Source organism: Megalops cyprinoides, chromosome 5 (genome assembly GCF_013368585.1).
Source record: "Megalops cyprinoides isolate fMegCyp1 chromosome 5, fMegCyp1.pri, whole genome shotgun sequence".
Taxonomy (NCBI): Eukaryota; Metazoa; Chordata; class Actinopteri; order Elopiformes; family Megalopidae; genus Megalops; species Megalops cyprinoides.
The window spans coordinates 31,834,420-31,852,267 of record NC_050587.1 but is presented as its reverse complement, the minus strand read 5'-3'; the positions used below and the strand labels follow the sequence as shown (position 1 = coordinate 31,852,267).

At 45.8% G+C, this 17,848-nt stretch overlaps 1 protein-coding gene across 2 annotated transcripts; it reads right to left on the bottom strand.

The window, feature by feature from the left end:
- Positions 1-1,181: 1,181 nt before the first annotated feature.
- dcaf12 (DDB1 and CUL4 associated factor 12) lies at positions 1,182-13,797 on the bottom strand. 2 transcript variants are annotated; one of them, XM_036528949.1, is made up of 9 exons: positions 13,444-13,797; positions 7,059-7,376; positions 6,199-6,498; positions 5,492-5,552; positions 4,959-5,152; positions 4,353-4,418; positions 3,656-3,818; positions 2,853-3,055; positions 1,182-2,590 (listed from the first exon to the last, which is right to left on the bottom strand). In XM_036528949.1, exons 1-9 carry the CDS (start codon positions 13,501-13,503, stop codon positions 2,432-2,434), a joined length of 1,524 nt encoding a protein of 507 aa, XP_036384842.1. In that variant the 5' UTR covers positions 13,504-13,797; the 3' UTR covers positions 1,182-2,431. The 2 variants fall into 2 exon arrangements, with proteins under 2 accessions (XP_036384842.1, XP_036384844.1); XM_036528951.1 differs by having other exon boundaries at positions 2,853-3,031.
- Between the last annotated feature and the right edge of the window lie 4,051 nt (positions 13,798-17,848).

Here is a 17,848-nt window from a genome sequence, read left to right as displayed (position 1 = left end):
TTACTGAAGACTTTTAAAATCACCGGTGAGAAGTCGGAGCCTCTGCATATGAGAAGAAATAATGATGCACATTCTGGTAAATGTGAAGGTCTAAGCTCTCAGCAAAAAAGTTTTAATGAATTCGACGAACTGTCATATTGCGTGTTGTTTTGGTAACTTTGGTCTTAAGGTGCAGAACACTAGAAAATGGTTATAAGGCATTTGTCCGTCTGTAGGCCAGAAAAGCTCGTACCCAGTGCTTCTGGCAATTTAAGTGTTAATTGACAGTTTAACAGTTTGTGAAGTTTGGAAAGCAGAGACACTGCCATGTTTGAAAGCAAAACTAATGTGTGGTTCATGCAGTGAAATGTGATCGCTCAGAAACTGCAACCCAAAATGTAACGCGACCCCCCTCTAGTGCTAATACGGGGGAATAACAGCTGGTGCCCCTTCAGCGTTCTTGACATTCAAGGACTTCAAAGAAATAGCTGTATCTCTGCAAATGTTATTCCTCAGACCATGCACGACAAGGCTCTTAAACTCCTCTTCTACAAAATTCTTGGCTCAATTTCGCATTTCAGCCTTCACTGTATGGGGAAAAATAAAACTACACAAAGAAGTAAAATGAAAGAAAATCAAGCAGTCACAATATCAATAGACTGGAAATACTAATGTCAAACAGTACATTTTGTAATTCTTTTTATCCAATTACCCACTTAGTGACTAAGTTTCATGGCATACGTTCTGCCTTCTCTCAAGAACCACAGGAGAAAAGAGATGGCAAAGGTAATTTAAAACCAGAATACATCAATAGACTTTTATTATTTTGAAAGATTTTATGGGTTAGGTTTTTTTGTTGTTGATGTTGTACAATATCTTCAGATTCAATAATTTGTAAAAACATTCATGAGGTGTTTATAAAAGAGGGCACCACCAAAATAAAGACAGGTTAGTCCACATACTCTCTCAAACATATACATATAAATGTATGCATATGTCTAGATTTTCACATACTTTTACATACATGATTATATATAAAATACATCTTTAAAAGTGATGGTTATTTGCTGAGTACATGGTTATTGGTTTTGTTCTTGCACTATGCAGACGACTCCATGAACAGTAGTATGCAATAAAAACAAAGAATGTCTGCCTGCAACAGTCTTTCACAGAAAGACCAGAGGAAGGCAACTATGTCATTCATTGCAGTCCTGATTTTGACCATATGAACAGAAAAGTAAATGGAGATACCCTCTTTTCTTGATAGAAGAGGGGAAAAAAGAGGCAACAATAGAGACAAAAAACAATATATCTGTCATTTAGATCATATGCTAAGGTGAATGAGAGTGTGTGTTTGTGTGCCTGTGCATGTGTGTGTGAGTGCGTGTGTGATGTGGGGAGGGTATAAATAAATAGGGGTTCATTAATGTCAAATCACACACAGGGCAGAGTCAAGTCATTAGGACTAAAAATAAACCTTCACAATTTTCAGAACTGGACACATCTGACATCAGCATCTGTACGCTGAGCTCCCTTTCGTTCTGTTTGCCCTCTGCTGCCGACCCTGATCACAGAATTTAACCTTCTGCCCTGTCCCGTTTGCCTGGATGAGACCAGAGATGCCCTCCGCCCCCAGGTCCCAGAGATACAACATGTCTGAACATGTTTTCAGGTAGCTTTTTTTAAGCAGTCACATTCTAATATAATTCCCTCCAGTGCAGTCTTTCCCTTTGCTCTCCATGCAGTGCAGTCTGTCTGAGGGAGAGGAGGGAGGAGGCGTGAGTAGGGATGTCATCCTTGACATGATCTGGGCTAAGAAACCCCCACAGAGCCTGAATCCCCTTTTCAACAAATGCGAAGAAAATGCCATTCTTGACAAAACAAGCTTCCGATCTCTGGGGACATGAGCTTCAGAGACCGTTTAACAGGATTTGGGACTTGTTCATTTTTCCAACGCTGGTATGGAGAGAAGCACTGGAAGCTTTGCCCACTCTGTGTGGGCAGGCCTGGGCAGAGTCCCCCTTCCTTCTAGCTTCTCTTCCTCTTCGTCATTCAATCTCTCACACCGAGGACCTCCCAGCGGACAGGGGGAGCACTCCAAAAAGAATAGCACCTTCAATCACCAACACTTACAGCTATTCAAATAACAGTAATCTATGCAAAAATACACATACTGAAAAAAATGAAGAGAAATGGCAGCTGGATTAGAGTTAGAGACTGAGAGAGAGGGTAGCGAGAACTTCGGAGGAACAGAGTGACACAAAGGGAGAAAGAGTGTAGAGGGTGACAGGCGGGGTCTACGAGAGCAAAGTGAGAGGAACCGTGCCCAAGTTACCAAATCCCCCGGAAGAGAGGTGACTGGGTGGAGGAGGAGACAGTGAGGAGAATGAACAGAGGGAGGGGAGAGGCGATGTGCCGGGGAACAGGGCAGCGGAAGTGGCGTCCCGGCACGCTAGCTCCACAGCCCCGCGTAGTTCCCGTGTAGGCCGGAGCACAGGGGACCCCCGGCCACAAAGAGCTTGGTGCCCGACGAATCGTAGCTGTGTGTGTACACGGCGTTGGGAAAGGAGCTGATGTCCGAGAAGTAGCTTCTCCACGTCTCGTCGTGGTTCTGAGAGAGGGGGAGAGAGCAGGAGACGGGAACTGTATAAAACTGGAGACAAGCATGAAGCACTGCCGTAGAGGAAAAACGCTGAATACACCATGAATAACCACCACCCCCCCCCCCCCCCCCCCCACACACACACACACACACACACACACACACACACACACAAATTCACATATGTGCATGAACAGACGGACATATACATAAACACATGCACTCTAGAAAACAAGCACTGAAATCCATGAGAAAGCCAAAGGCCACTGACCAGCCACCCTTTGCCAGTGGTAAGTTTGAGGACCCCCTCCCCGGGGCGTTGGCGGTACCCGCAGGACGGGCTGGACGGGTCTTCCAGGAAGCGCTGGGCCCGGATGTCGTAGAAGAGCAGGGAGCCCTGGCCCGTGCCCACAGTCACGATGTGCTCGTAGAAACTCACCGACCGGATACCTGCACATGCAGCATTCATCCCTGCTGTTAGGCAACACAGCGAGACCTTTTACTCTCAAACCCGCCAACCCCTTCCTTTCCACCCAAGCCAATAACGCAACGCCAATTGTGATGAGAGCCTGGGCCAATCAAAAGGCCTCTGGTAAAGCACACGTTGAGTAAAACATCTCATCTCACTGATCTAGGACCAGGTGATGTAGATCATTGCGGGTGTATTATGTATGGTGGGTGAGCATATGTGAGGCACAGTATCTGGTGCATTGTCAGATGGTTAAAGAGCATATGTGAGGCACAGCATCTGGTGCATTGTCAGATGGTTAAAGAGCATATGTGAGGCACAGCATCTGGTGCATTGTCAGATGGTTAAAGAGCATATGTGAGGCACAGCATCTGGTGCATTGTCAGATGGTTAAAGAGCATATGTGAGGCACAGTATCTGGTGCATTGTCAGATGGTTAAAGAGCATATGTGAGGCACAGTATCTGGTGCATTGTCAGATGGTTAAAGAGCATATGTGAGGCACAGTATCTGGGGCATTGTCAGATGGATACAGGAAAAAGAGAAGTGTGCACTCCGCAGCGACTGTGCGTGTGTGTTTATGCAGGTGTGCGAGAGCGTCCTCACCACTGCCACGCTCCCGCGAGCTCACAGACTTGATGTTGAGCGGCGGCTGCCGGGGGTCCAGGAAGGAGACGTGGGCCTGGGAGCCCACGGCGTAGACGGACCACTCCTGCCCGTACGCCAGGCACACGTTCTCCTTGCAGTGCAGAAGCTTCATGGACAGCAGCTGGGGGAAGAGCAGGGCTTGGTTATGCAATCGCGGGTTTGTCCAATCACCAGGGGCCCAGGAGGCCACGCCCCCCACAACAGCAGCACCTCTGTGGCGTCAGACACTTTAAAGACTGAAGAGTATCTAGGCGAGGAACGCACAACCCTGGTCCCTGGATGAGCGCAGTATCTACAGGCTTTTGTCCAGTTCGGCACTTAACCACCTGACTAAACTAACAATTATGTTGATTGCCCCAATTTACCCACACCCCTTGTAACGGGTGTTTAACGAGAGTTGGAAAACCTGTTCAATTCCAGCTATCCAGGGCTGGTGCAGAGCAATTACGATCAAGGGAAACGGTTTGCAATTACAGTAAAAATAAAAGGCTCTGCTTGCAGTCAGGCCACTGTAAATGGTTGAGGATAGAGGAGAGGAAACTCAGTACCGTGCAGTACTAGCAGAAACGTCTGCGTTTTGCATGACTGAAAGCAAACGTGGGCTGACCTCTGATTGTTCTGTGGTTTACTGCACCTCACAACACACCGCAGTTACCTTACACAGGTTGTGTTCTGCCTTCCACAGGTGGAAGTACCCATCCAGGGACACAGCACCCAGCTCCTGAGACACAGAAAATGAGGGGGTGGGTGGAGATCATGACTCAGGCAGTGAAGGGTAATTACAACACATTACTGAATGTTTCCCTTAATTAATGTCCTTGTCCACTGCAGCTTACAATGCTTATAATTTCACATTAGTGTACAATTAGTGTCTAACAGTCTATGACCCCTTTACACAATAAATAATTACATGCACATCTTTAAAGTAGTGGAAGGAACAGGACTAAAACAGAACTGAAACCAAGAAAGAATACATACACTCCTCTAACGCAAGTGCAGATCAAAAGGATTGAGAGCACAAGCTGAGGACACAAACGATAACTCAGTAACACCTTCATACAGCATTTATACCGGAGAAACTGCAGCAAAGGACCTTGCTCGAGGTCACTTGTTCTGGTTCACAAGTGTCATCAGATGTCGACCCCACTACACTCAGACCCCATCTCTGCACCCCATGATGCCCACCCAAAATATCGCATTTGAACCAGCCGCAGAGGGTGGATGCATGGCTCGGTCTGTGGAAGGGTGTGGTGGCTCTGACCTTGTGCCCGTCGTTGAAGGCCAGCGCCCGGACCTTGCAGTTGTAGGGGTTGGTGTACTCTTTGGGGATGTCCTTCAGGGCGCGGTGGGAGATGTGCGAGTAGCTGGGGACCCCCTCGGTGTCCCGCTGCCTCTCCGCCCGGTTCAGCACCTCCTCGCTCACCTCCCACAGCCCCATGGAGCCGTCCCGGGACCCTGACGCAGGAGGAGGAGGAGGAGCAAGGAGCACAAATCAGGACCCTCTGTCTTCCACGCTACTGGTGTAGCACGTCATTTATAGTGGCTAAATAAGTCACCTGCCTTCTGTTATAATGAAATAATGCTCTTTTATTTTCCAAATGATCGATATCAGTCCTGACATGTTCAATAATGACCAACAATGTCAAATTCCCCTACACTGACTCAACGCATTCATCTACAAGCAATCCTATGTGACTAACAGACCACCATTAAGCCAGAATCTTGCTGCTGGCCCAGAAAACCTCATCTTTGTAGACCACTAGTAATACCACAGAGCTGCATTCAGAAGCTCACCGGAGACAGCCATTGTGTCACTGATCCAAGCGATGGAAAATATCCAATCATTGTGACCATCCTGGGGGACAGAACAGAGGGAGAGTAATTAGGTGAAACCATTCTACAATGCCCATGTTATCTTTCACTAAGCCGCTCCAATCTTTGCGTTAGAAGACAAAGGAGTGCAACCATCTATAGGGGTTTCTACAGGACTCGTGTCCACTTGAGAGCCAAGATTCTAGTTCTCTCTCTGACTCAAGCTGTAATGATTTAAGCACAGGCACTCACTGAATAGGGACCTGCATGATCTGCTAGTTGAGTGGCATGTCTAAAACTGTTAAAAGTACGGGCCACTGGGCACTGCAGATACAGAAAGGTGATTTTCAAAAAAGAGGTGGTTTTATTCCTCAAAGCCATTTCTCCCAATTATTCAGGTCTTGGGTGAAAATTCATCTTACAACTCACCACCCCTGCACTACACTCTGTGGTTATGACATTTGCTCCCTGTCCCAATCACCCCCCACCACCACCAACAGGTGTGAATAGTGTTATGCTCACACTCACTGGTTTGGGAGTGTTGTTAGCCTGGTCTGACACTGTTGCTCATTCAACTTAAATGGATACACTTCTGTTCTTTTGTGCTGGAAGCTGCTCCAGATAAGAGCGTGTGCTAAATGAACGTAATGTAATGTAATGTAATGTATCGGGTAAAGAGCAAGACTCACATCCCCCACGCAGACAGGGTCGAGCGTGGGCAGCCGGTACACCGCCAGGCTGTTGGGGTTGTCTCCACCCGTGGCCAGCAGGGAGCCCGAGGGGTTCAGCTCGATGGCGTGGATGCCGCAACCCTGCTGGTCCAGGCCGGCCACCGACACAGCGCCCCCGCTCCCTACGGGGGCACCGATGAAGGAGCCGCTGAGCCCGTTCCGCACTCCCACTCCTCCTCCTCCTCCCCCTCGCGCCTCCCTGTCCTTCAGCATGGGGATGCGTGTGATCTGCCCCGTCAGGACATCCGCCACAAACAGCTAGAGAGAGACAGGCAGAGAGCACTGTTCACATATCCACTACAAACAGCTAGAGAGAGACAGACAGAGAGCGCTGTTCACATACCCACTACAAACAGCTAGAGAGAGACAGACAGAGAGCGCTGCTCACATACCCACCACAAACAACTACAGAATGACAGGCAGAGGGAGCTGTTCAGAGGACACCACAAACAGCTAGGCAAAGACAGGCAAGGGGTGCCACTCATACTGCATCATAAGCACAGACCAGCTTGTGAGTGAACAGTGAACCCAATTAACCGATCTGGGGACAGTAACATCTCCTCCTGCGCAGACATGCGCTAGCTTGAGCACTTTTAAAAAACACTGATGCTTCTCAGAGTCACATTTGCCCCCCCCCCCCCCAACACACATCTGTCACCATAACACAGACAGATACAGACACACGGGCACACACCTCTCACCGTGTCACAGCTGGCCCACCCTACACACACACACACACACACACACACACACACACACACACACACACACACACACACAGATGCACACGTGCAACCACGCACGCACACGCGGCTCACCGTGTTGCACTTGGTCCCGCACACCACCTGCCGGTGGTTGAGCCACTGGGAGGCGAACACCTTGTTGAGGCAGCCCAGGGAGAACTCGCGCTCACGCAGGATCCCCGGCAGCCTCCCGGCCGCGAAGCCCCGCAGGCTCCGCTGCAGGCGCGGCTCGTGCTGCTGCTGCGGCCGGAACTCCCGCCCGCGCAGCGCCAGCACCAGCGAGCGCCGCCGGCACCGCCACTGCGGCGGCGGCCGCGAGGACGAGGCCGCGGACGAGGACGAGGAGGAGGAGGGCACGCGGGCGCGCTTGTGCGGCGACAGGCACCAGCCCACCTGGGAGACGCGGAGAGAGAGGGAGATATGAAGACAACCAGATAAGGGACATCAGCTCCATCACCCCACCAACCGGCTCCTGCGGCGATAAGCCATTTCCTATCTGCGGCGTTTAGACTGGGTTTCTGTGGTGCAGGTTCCTAATGAAAATGACTCATTCTGTCAAAATGAGGCGTTCCAGCTCGGCTCTCCTGCCCCGACCCCCCCCCCCCCGATACGAAGTGGCACACAGTGAGGCGCCGCTGATAGCCTGCGATACCTACATGCTGCAGCGACAGCCGGCCGTTTCAAGCAACGCAGAACCGAGGAGGGGTTACTCGAGCGAGACGCGTGCGGGTGGCCCAGGAGACGAGATTTTAATAAGACGCTCTGGAACATCAGGAAGCGCGCTACTTAAACAAAGAAGCAGCCACGTGAGACCGTGCAGTCAGATTACAGACGTCGCAGGCCTGCGTTTATCCCCTGTGTGTCCGTCAGCTGTACGGCCCATTGTGCGGGCCTCGGAAATCCAGCTGTGCTTCTCCGCTTCAGCGATCGCGCCACATCATGCAGAACAAATCAAAAACAGACGCTGCCGTTGGAGTGGACGCGGGAACATTCTATCGAGACTCCACAGCGGTTTGTTGTTGCCTTTCGAAAGGGGTTTGTCGGATCACACCAAAGGGACAGCCGCAGCAAATTTAGGGGGGGGGGGGGGGCGTTAGGTGGGTTTGGAGGGCTCGGGAACTCCCAAGAGCAGAGCAGCTGCTTGACCCGCCCTCTCACGAAAACGTGCAGTTGACAACACACCTACCACATTAAACACATCTTGAATTTAAACTTTAAAGATTACTCTGACAGAAGGACTGACTTTGCAAAATGTAGTGTCCAACAAATCATGTTTCCATGACAGAATTCAGATTATTTTGTTGTGGAAACAGATTGATTGTTATCCCACTAATTACACAGAAGCATATCTTTAATTCTTTTGTAGTTCAATTGTAGAGGAGAACTTTGCACCTCAGATCTTTCAAATCAAGGGTCTTCAATAGTACGTGGATGGCCTGTGAACAGAACAACGAAATATTTGTACTTTTTGTGCACAAATCACACCTGAGACATAAGTGAGAGGGTGATTAGAACTGGAACATCAGGTCATAACATTCAAACAAAAAGAGGGACATCAGTTTGAATTTCTTTCCATTCCAAGGCTCCAGTTTTATAAATTCAACTTAATTCAACAATGTGCAATACAATGTTTAATTTTACCAGTCTAGATCTGTCAGAAACCTGTGTGCTTCGGAAAGAAAAAATGCTTGTTAATGTTTCAGACGTCAGCTTGAGTACTGCTTTATTAAATTACATGTAATAACATTTAGTCATTTTGTGGTCAAGTCAAAATCAAGCTCACTTTGACTTGACCACAAATCCAAGTCAAAATGACAGCACCAAGCCACTGAATCCAAATGTACCAACTGATTTGAAGGGTGTCAGAGTAAAACCTGACATCCACAAAAATTGTTTCACGCTGACAAGACTAAAATCTGTCAACTTCTATGTTACAGTGACAGAGTGACAACCAGCTCAGTGCAACTGCGCACTGTGATGTCAGAGAGGGAATATCACTTTAAACTGTACGTTAGGGTTTTCCAGGACACACATGATGTCTACCAAATCCATGCTAATGTAATAAGGTTACTCCCAGACACAGCAGACACCATATGGAGAATCAGTATCATCCACCGATACCTGGACCAATGAAAGAAATGTTGGTAGGGAACAACCAGTACTGAACCTATACATTCCCGCAGTAGCTGGTCATGTTGCTATAGCAACAACCCCCCCCCCCCCCCCCCAAGCCAGACAGGCGGAATATGAATATGAGGGGACTTGAAGAATACGCTGTGTCGGCTTTTTTTCTCCGTTTGCCGTCACAGACTGCCACCACACCGCGCGCCGATCCTAACCGTGCGTTTGCCCACCGCGGTGACGCTCTGAGCCCTACGGCCGCGACGAGAGAATATCGCACAGACAAAGCCCGTTTGAGCTGCGGGTTCAGCGGAGCGCAGCTGCAGAGGCCCGCGTCAGAGCGGGGCCGTCGCCATGGCGCACCGAGCCATCGTCGGGCGAATAAAGAGAGCCCTGTGTCCCCCGAGGCAACGTAAAGAACCGGCTGGGGTGGGGCACTGACCGATGACATCACAAAAAGCAGACAGCACGCCCTCGCTAGTGGCAGGAGCATCCCAGAAATAAGGGATCCCCAAACTTCCCAGTGCATCGAGCCTTCCTCCCCCTTGTCCTGAAGTGTAAATCCAACCCCTATCCCTAATGCCACCTGTGCTCCAATGAGGTGAAACCCTTTAAACACCATATGCCACCAAATGGCATAAAATACAGGCCTTGATGCTGAAGAACTGAATACACAGTCAAACAGCCCCACCGTGAACAAGCATATCCATGAGTAAAGCAGATTAAAGTCACGTCGGGGTTGACCCCGCCCCCTCTGATGGGGGCGTCTCTCCTCCGTGTTGCCTGAGCCCCTCCTTGAGCATGAGACCAAGCCGCGCGCACTCCGCTCCCGTCCCACTGACCCACATACCAGGAGCCAAGTAGGTCAGCGCAGGATGTCCCCAGGGCCTGGGTCGGCCACACGCCTGGCCGCGCCGCCGTTCACCGCATCGGCGGCTTTAAGACAACCGTGGCTGGGGGGTTAGGCGTGGGGTGGGGCCTGGTGCTGTCACTTTGAGGACCCTGGGGTCACTGGTACAAAGGGTCTTGCTGCCGCCTTGTTAAAGCCCACCGTGGCCCACTTCTGCTAAGCTGAAGTATCCCTGACGGTCCTTGGTCACAAAGCTCAATGGATCAATAAGGCTGTGGTAGGACACTTCCAGCCCCTTCCAGTTTAAAGAGGACACTCTCCTTGCTTTCTCCACACAGTGTTTGAGTGTTTGGTGAAAACTGAATGAAGGCCTGTGTGTATATTTACAGTGACACAAAAAAGTGACAAACTAGGGTCTGCAAGCTACGATTTTAACTTACATGTACTACTGTGTAAATGATATTTCATCTTGAGTGGCTGACTTCAACAAATGAAAACAGACACCCCTTAACCTTTGGACCAATCAGAGAGGAGAAGGGTGTGTCTTATGAAAAATCTGAGTATTCACTCAAAGTTAGTGGGCCAAACAAGAACAGAAAAATTCTGGATAAAAAGCCAGAATATATCATCACTGTTGTATTCTGATGCTTAATAAAATACTGGGCTGGTTAAACCCTGAATAGGTCACACACTGACCCCTTTCACACTCAAGTGAGGGCCGTTCTAACAGTAGGGCAGGGGTGGCAATAATGTGATTTTTGCTGGAGTGTAAAAGGGGTTAGAAGGATCGTAGAAGTCATAAGAGTGTTTCCTGGGGACATATGGATTAATTCAAATAATTTGGAGTCATGTTCATTTTTTTACAATTTGTTTTACATTTTATTACATTTCAAGGTTTTAAACAAACCAGGTATCATCTCCCATGTTGTGCAGGCCAATCAGTGCACCTCTGACATGATAGCCAACCACAATCAACATGTTGTGCCAACCACACTTGAGACAGAGCAGCTGTGCTCTCTCCCCACCCACCGACATGGACTACATCCAATTCACTGTGCCACCTCAGCGACAATCAAACCATGCAGCGCCAAACAAGACCTCCTTATCTCAGAAAATTTCCAGGCACAGAAGTTCTGTCTTCGGGCAACAGACATCAGGAGAATTCTCTCACCCAGACAGGGTTGGGAAAAAAAAGCACATTGTTATATTTCCACCTACTTTGCTCGGACATCCTAGGAGGAAAATCGCTGGATCTTTAGAAGCTACTAAAATTTCCCGGCAGTAACGAACATAGTAACATCACCATCTTCACCCTTGCCAGTGACCTTTGATCCATTTTCACATTTACAGCAGCTTACAGACCCCGGATGATTACATGCAACAGACTTTGACTTGAATTCCGATGTCACAATTTCAGGAAATACTCTTTGAATGCCAGAGAATATACAACTACTTGTGAAAAAAGTCCGTGAGCATAAGCAAGGCATCCATCTGTGTGCCTTTTATTGATTCCCTGGGGATCCATTTCATCCAATTATCCGAGAGGGATTTTACATGCTCTTTTCAGTCTCTTCCTAAATTCTTCACTAGCTGTGCCAGTGCTTTTTTCTTTACTTTTTAAAGAAATTCTTCAAGAACATTCTCCTTCTCGGAATTTCATCCCAGCCAAGTGTCCATCCACAACACTGTTAAATTATATATGCCATGGCCCATTCCCACATCTTTTATTATATCCTGCCAGCACTTAAAGTTATAGGCACAATTTATATTTACAAAGGAAAAAAACCACTGCATATTAGTGTGGCGGGTTAAAGCAGATTACAGCACAAACCCTCACAAAGACACAAGGTGACCCAAAGTGATTTTTTTTTAAAAGAATAGGCTGCTCAAGATTTTATACAGGATGTTTTGTACATCTGCTTGGTTCTCAGGAAATCAAGCTTATATTTTTCTCACATTCATCTAGATACGTCTGAATTGAAAAATAAAGGCTTATTAAAGGAGTACTCATAGAATTACTTAAGCATACCCAACCTCTCTCAAACAAATTGCAAGCGACTTGTGAAATCAAACCGACCTTAGCATGACATTCTCGTGCTTTAAGCAGTGTCACGTACAATTCTACTGTTTAGATAACCACACAGGCAAATCATTCCCAAATCATTCTGGGATTGACATATTTTAGGCCATATATTCTACACAGTGCTTGCGACAAAATTAGGCCCACATTTACACATGTGCGCTGCTACACAGGGCAGCAACACGCAAATTAAGGTGGGGGGGGGTCATTCTCTCAATCAATTGCGGACACCACCTGCGTGGGTCACCATTCAGATTTGTGTCTAAATGAAGTATCACCATATCGGGGTCCTGCAGACCAAGACAAACCTCTACGATTTTTCTCCAGCAAAATTCTTTCATTCAGCCAGCGCTTAAAATTAGGTGCCACCAGACCTGGCTTCTAGGTGCCACCAGACCAGGCTTCTAGTGACAATGTGGTGATGCGTCTTATTTTCAGAGAATATTGGTAAAAAAAAAAAATCACCTAACTACCTATCTATCTTGCGCTCGCTAACGTTGCATAAACTACCGTAACCAATGCAGACTTTGGATTTGACCGGCGAAGTTCAAGCACTCAGCTACCAAATGGAGGCCTGCCAATCCCATAAAGCAACCTTATTATGACATCTAGCTAACTGCCAAGCTAATGTCAAACACTGCGTTAGCTACTGGCCATGACACGTTCCTGCTCAAGATTAAACGCAGTCACTTGGCTGTCAACATGACCATGACTCTATATGTTAATTATAATACAGAGCGCTATACTACTATATTATTGCTACTGCTATGCAATCGCTAGCGAGCTAACAGTCACCTGAACTATCGGTGATAGGAAGCAGATGTCACGCTAGTTAACGGTGTTACTGAAATCGAGTAGTCGTTAGCTGGTTAGCCAGCCATATTGAATGAGACAAATTAGTTGGGTTTTTAGCTACCTACAGTGTTTGGTTAACAAGCTAACAACTTTGGAATGAAGTTAGCGAATAGTCAGCTGGATATCTAAAGTCAGCAGACAATGAGCTTCCAAGTCGCACCGACCGGGTGTGTTTTCACAAGCTAGGTATAGCTAGCAATACATCTTTCTGGCACGCTCGTTAGGAAAAACACATACCTAATAACATATTTTGTATACACTTGTAAAGGGATCTACAATACCAAATGTTAACACAAGGGCTAGTTAGCTAAATAATTCATAATGTATTATGTAGCTAGACTCGCAAGACATTCAACTGCATTTGGTTTCCAATGACCTGTTGGGTAGCTAGCTAACTTAGCCTTGCTTATACCAACGTAAAGCTACTCATTACACATAGCGAGCTAGATAACTTAGCCACGGGAGTCGGCTGAAGCCATATGCTATAGGCTAGTTAACGTTAGCTTGGACGCTAAAGCAGGTAACAGCTAAAACACAACCCGGCGTTTGCCTACCTGTTGTTGCTCTTTGGGCTCTCCTGCCTTCCTTTTCCTGCTAACTGTTTTCCTCGCCATAATCCGAGACACACAGGTCCCTCACCCACATGGAGGGCAACAGTGACGCTGGGTACTGGATCATATAATGGCGATTTGCTATTTTACAGCCTGTGTTAGAGCAGCGTCCCGCAAACTACAAAGGGCGATCGCGGCAGAAGTTGACTCTTCCCCTCCCACCTCGCCACCCAGGCCACACTCCCGCAAGCTGGCTGACCTGCCTACATCAGGGGCAGAGAAGCCACACAGAAAGCCACTCCGCCTCTACGTCCGCGCACTGTTTTCCCCCTGCCTTTCTATCCCTCTCCTCTCAAATCGCATGATCAACGACAACACGAGCCTAAGCGCAGCCGCACTGAGCTGAACGCGTAAAAACAAGGTCGAGCGTGCCCCCCCCCCGACGTACGTGCGTGCGTGCGTGTGCGCTCCCAGGGGCGCATCGCCCCGTTGTCTGCCTGCCAATGTTCTGCTGGGGAAATTTGACCCAGACCTCATCCTCATTTCGTGTATTAATTGTAATTGTTCCATAACGTTAAAAAGGGGAACAGTATGTTTTGGATCTATTAGGATTTGCACTACAAACATCCGTGGTGTTTTAACATACGGTTCCCTGTCAGCAGACTTCTCAGTCCTAAAATTCACAGGATAAACCTTATTCCTTTTTGACACCCTTGTGATCACGGGTTTTTAAATTAATTTTATTCCACAGTGATAGTCTCACATTTAAATAAAAATACATTCTGTATAATAATTGTCTAAAACAATAACTACACATAGTTCTTTTTGTTTTAATTAATTCGATTGCTGAAAACGCTTTATTTGCATGCATTTCGTTTAGCTACGTCTAACTCCAAACTGAGGGAAATAATGCAGAGGTTTGAAAGGAACAGGCATTTGTATTCAGGGGACTGAATGAAAATTGACTAAATTAAATTAAGTTTCAGAATTGGGGTTAAATGCACAAGTACTATTTAAGCAGCTGGAGGAATGGAGTAACAAAAGATTTCCTTCTTCTAATGCTAGTGGATAAATCACTGCTCTGTTGGGGAGCTTAACCAAAGAAACATTAATGTAACCTTGTTTGTATCTGAAGCCATTTTTAAAAGTTGCTGTTCTTTGCTTATACATTTCAAGAATCTTCATATTCATCTTCAGTTCTTTCAAAGCACTAAATGAAGGAAAAAAAACAGAAATTGCTCAGTTGAACATACCAAACCTTTATAAATCTGACTTGGTATGTGCTTGGTACATCAAACTGTGCCTGCGCTTTGTGTTCAAACACTTATTGACCTTTTCCTGGGAATATATTATGTACTTCAAAGTCCCATTGCTTATAGCAGTGAAACAACTGTGAATGGCTTATTTTTCTTTTAAGAAAGGCCTTGATGATATAGTATGTTCAACATATTGGATGGTGCAAAACTGCTGTTTTATGCAACTGATAACAATGTAGACATATGTGTATTTTTGATGAGGCAGTTTCCAACTGTTTCCTGCGCTAACATATGCTCACTCTGCAAGTAGCAAGTGCTAAGCTCTCTCCTCTGGGAACTTCAGCTGCAGTTGCAAATGTTATGGCCAGTTTTTTGCTGACCGCCACTCACTTTAGCTGATACAGAACACGGCCGAAGTTTCTCCCTGCTGTTACGTCCTGTGGAAACAATGATCTTTTTGTTGCCCTCTGTGCTTCTATTTTCTGGCCCCATGTGAAAAATCACTCCACTCCTGGGGTTTGCATTCAAAAGGACTGCAATGTCAGAAGCATGCACTTTTCTTTTTTTAATGACTGCCAAATGTATGACATTAGATCCAAACTGCAACGATGAAATAGTATGTGCCAGCATTTCTTGTGATGGAACAGCTGAGCTACTCATGATAAAATGAGTAAATTATCAAAATTACTGCCACAACCACACTGTTATATGCAGTTGTACAATAATACTCTGTACAGGAGTGTGTCATGATAATGCTGCTATATACCCTACCTACGGTTTCTAAAATGAATCTTAATGAGCTGTATCCAGATAACAATGACAGGTGTTCAACGACAGCTTTCTCAGGCCTACCAATCATAATAGCAAGCACAGGGTATAAAATTATTCCACTAAATCGGCTTGCCAAACGAGTTATGATGCAACAGCACATTTTGCATCCTGTTTCAATAAGAGAAATTATCCTCTTCACACTTCATAATATTACAAAATCCACTCTCACTTCCAACGTCCCACACTTTCAACAATCATCCAGCCATACTCACTTTAACCTATAATTCATTCTTTAGTAAACACTTCTAAAAGCTGCATTATATTTAGGGACAATTCTTATTTTCTGTCATTTATCTCAAAACTTTAATTCCAGAATGGCTGAGAGCCTTTTATTTTGGTCTGGTTCTTCTTTCTATAATTCTTAACAACACTGCACTGTGTCCCTCACACTCATTTGACACACTTATTAGTCACAGTCCATAGATGTGTGTAAAGTACTTTTCATTCTCCTGGTTGCAAGGCCAAGGCCAGTATGGCCTCCAAACACATTTGTACTCATTTACCTCACATTTGCAAATTAATCAGACTCAGGCTGCATGCACATAAACTGCTTGTTATGTCTCACACTTCCTGGCAACACCCAACGTGATTGCCAAAGGCTTTATTTGCACAGTTTTTTTAGGGCAATTTCTATCAGGAAAGGTTATAAGCCACCCCCATTATGGTGTCAAAACCATGGTTTACATGTGGATAACGTTTGATAACTTTCATTCATTCAAGGTCATTCCCAAAGGTACCTGGTATTGTAAGTCCTATATATTTTTTTTTTTGTCAAGATGTGCACATTTTCTTCAAGATTCTTGAACACATTTAGTGAACATTCATTCATCTAACATTTGGCTACATCTCCCAAAAATTCACTTAAGATTGTCTCTCACACTCCTGGACATACCCTAAAATCACTAGCCACTCACCTCCACTGTCGTTGCTTGCCACCTCAGGTTGAGTTGTATTTGTGTCCTTTGTGACTTAGCAGACACAGAATACTACACTCCCCCCACCCCTCCAATAACTCAGCATTTACAACATTTACACAGCATTTACTGTTTTATTAAAAAAAAAAACACATTTTTATAGCAACACTGCTTCGAGATTACTCCGGCAACAGTATATATTATCACTGATTTGAAATGTATGCCTGTGACCAAAATGTTGGGTCTTTTTTGTACCTCATGTGGAGCAGCCGATCCCTGTCTAGGGTCTTGGAGGTTTGGTGTTTGGAGGGAAACATAGTACAAAAAAATCACTAGACAGCTTGTATGGGTAGTTACACAATACTGCATTAACAACTTTATAATCAACAAAGGGTGTGTCTCACTGTCAAAGTGAACTCTCTGCTGATTGGTCCACTTGCCATAGGTGACATATCTAGACCAATCATTAAAGAGCATGAGTTGTGCACAAAGAAAATAAACATGCCTTTATTGAACTTATATTATTTTCAAATGTCTTATAATATTTCACACATTGTGGAAGTCATGGGATTAATTTTATGCAGGTACTCCAGGGAATTTTATCCTGCTCCACAGTGTAAATGCTAGAGGTTAGTCCCACATTGTATAAGCATCAGAATATGTATATTATCATTAAAGCCAAAACACAACAGGTAGCATCAGTTACTCTCCTATTTGATCCAAGCTCTACTGTGCTCAATTAAGAGTAAGCCCTTAACCTCACAATATGCCAAATGAAATGAAATCCTCTTGATTACCACGAGTTCAGAGGTACTCTTTATTCCTTGTTATTCAACTGTCATTGTGAGTTCATTAAGAGTGTAACAGAAGAGTCAGCTGAGATGGCTGTGTGTTTACAGGATAGAAAACTTTGCTTATCCTGGGAGAACTAAAAAAAAAAAAAAAAACACAAACTTGTTGCGACTCTTGGAAATTAAGTGAACTCTCAATATGAAAATGTTAGGTGGGAAGGACTTGCATACCAAAGAACACCAAAACAACACAAATGACAACATGGCACTTTTCATACCTCTAGAACTTCCCCCCCCACAGTTCTGAAGTCAATATATTCCAGTGGTGGGCAACCTGTAAAAGGAAATGGGTCTAATCTGAGGTCCTTGTCCACCAATTTACAGTGAATCAAAGAGGACCGTTTACAATAAAAAAACAAGGATTTTCATCTGAAAGGTTGCATGTGAATATTCTATGGCAATAATTATAAAAATGAAAAAAAAAAACTTTTTGACTGATTTTAAAATATTTCCCTATTTGATGATTTACATTGACGCCAACAGATTGCCTACCACCAATATAATGCCTGCTCTAAAGTTGGGGTACCTTGTTTGTTGATGGAGAGACACAAAGAGA

Excerpts from the sequence above, each read along its gene's own strand:
- dcaf12 (XM_036528949.1), bottom strand. The coding sequence starts at position 13,503 with ATGGCGAGGAAAACAGTTAGCAGGAAAAGGAAGGCAGGAGAGCCCAAA. Across the intron at positions 7,377-13,443 it reads AGCCCAAAGAGCAACAACAG|GTGGGCTGGTGCCTGTCGCC; the intron begins GTAGGCAAACGC and ends CGCGTCTCCCAG. Across the intron at positions 3,819-4,352 it reads CAGAACACAACCTGTGTAAG|CTGCTGTCCATGAAGCTTCT; the intron begins GTAACTGCGGTG and ends CTCTTCCCCCAG.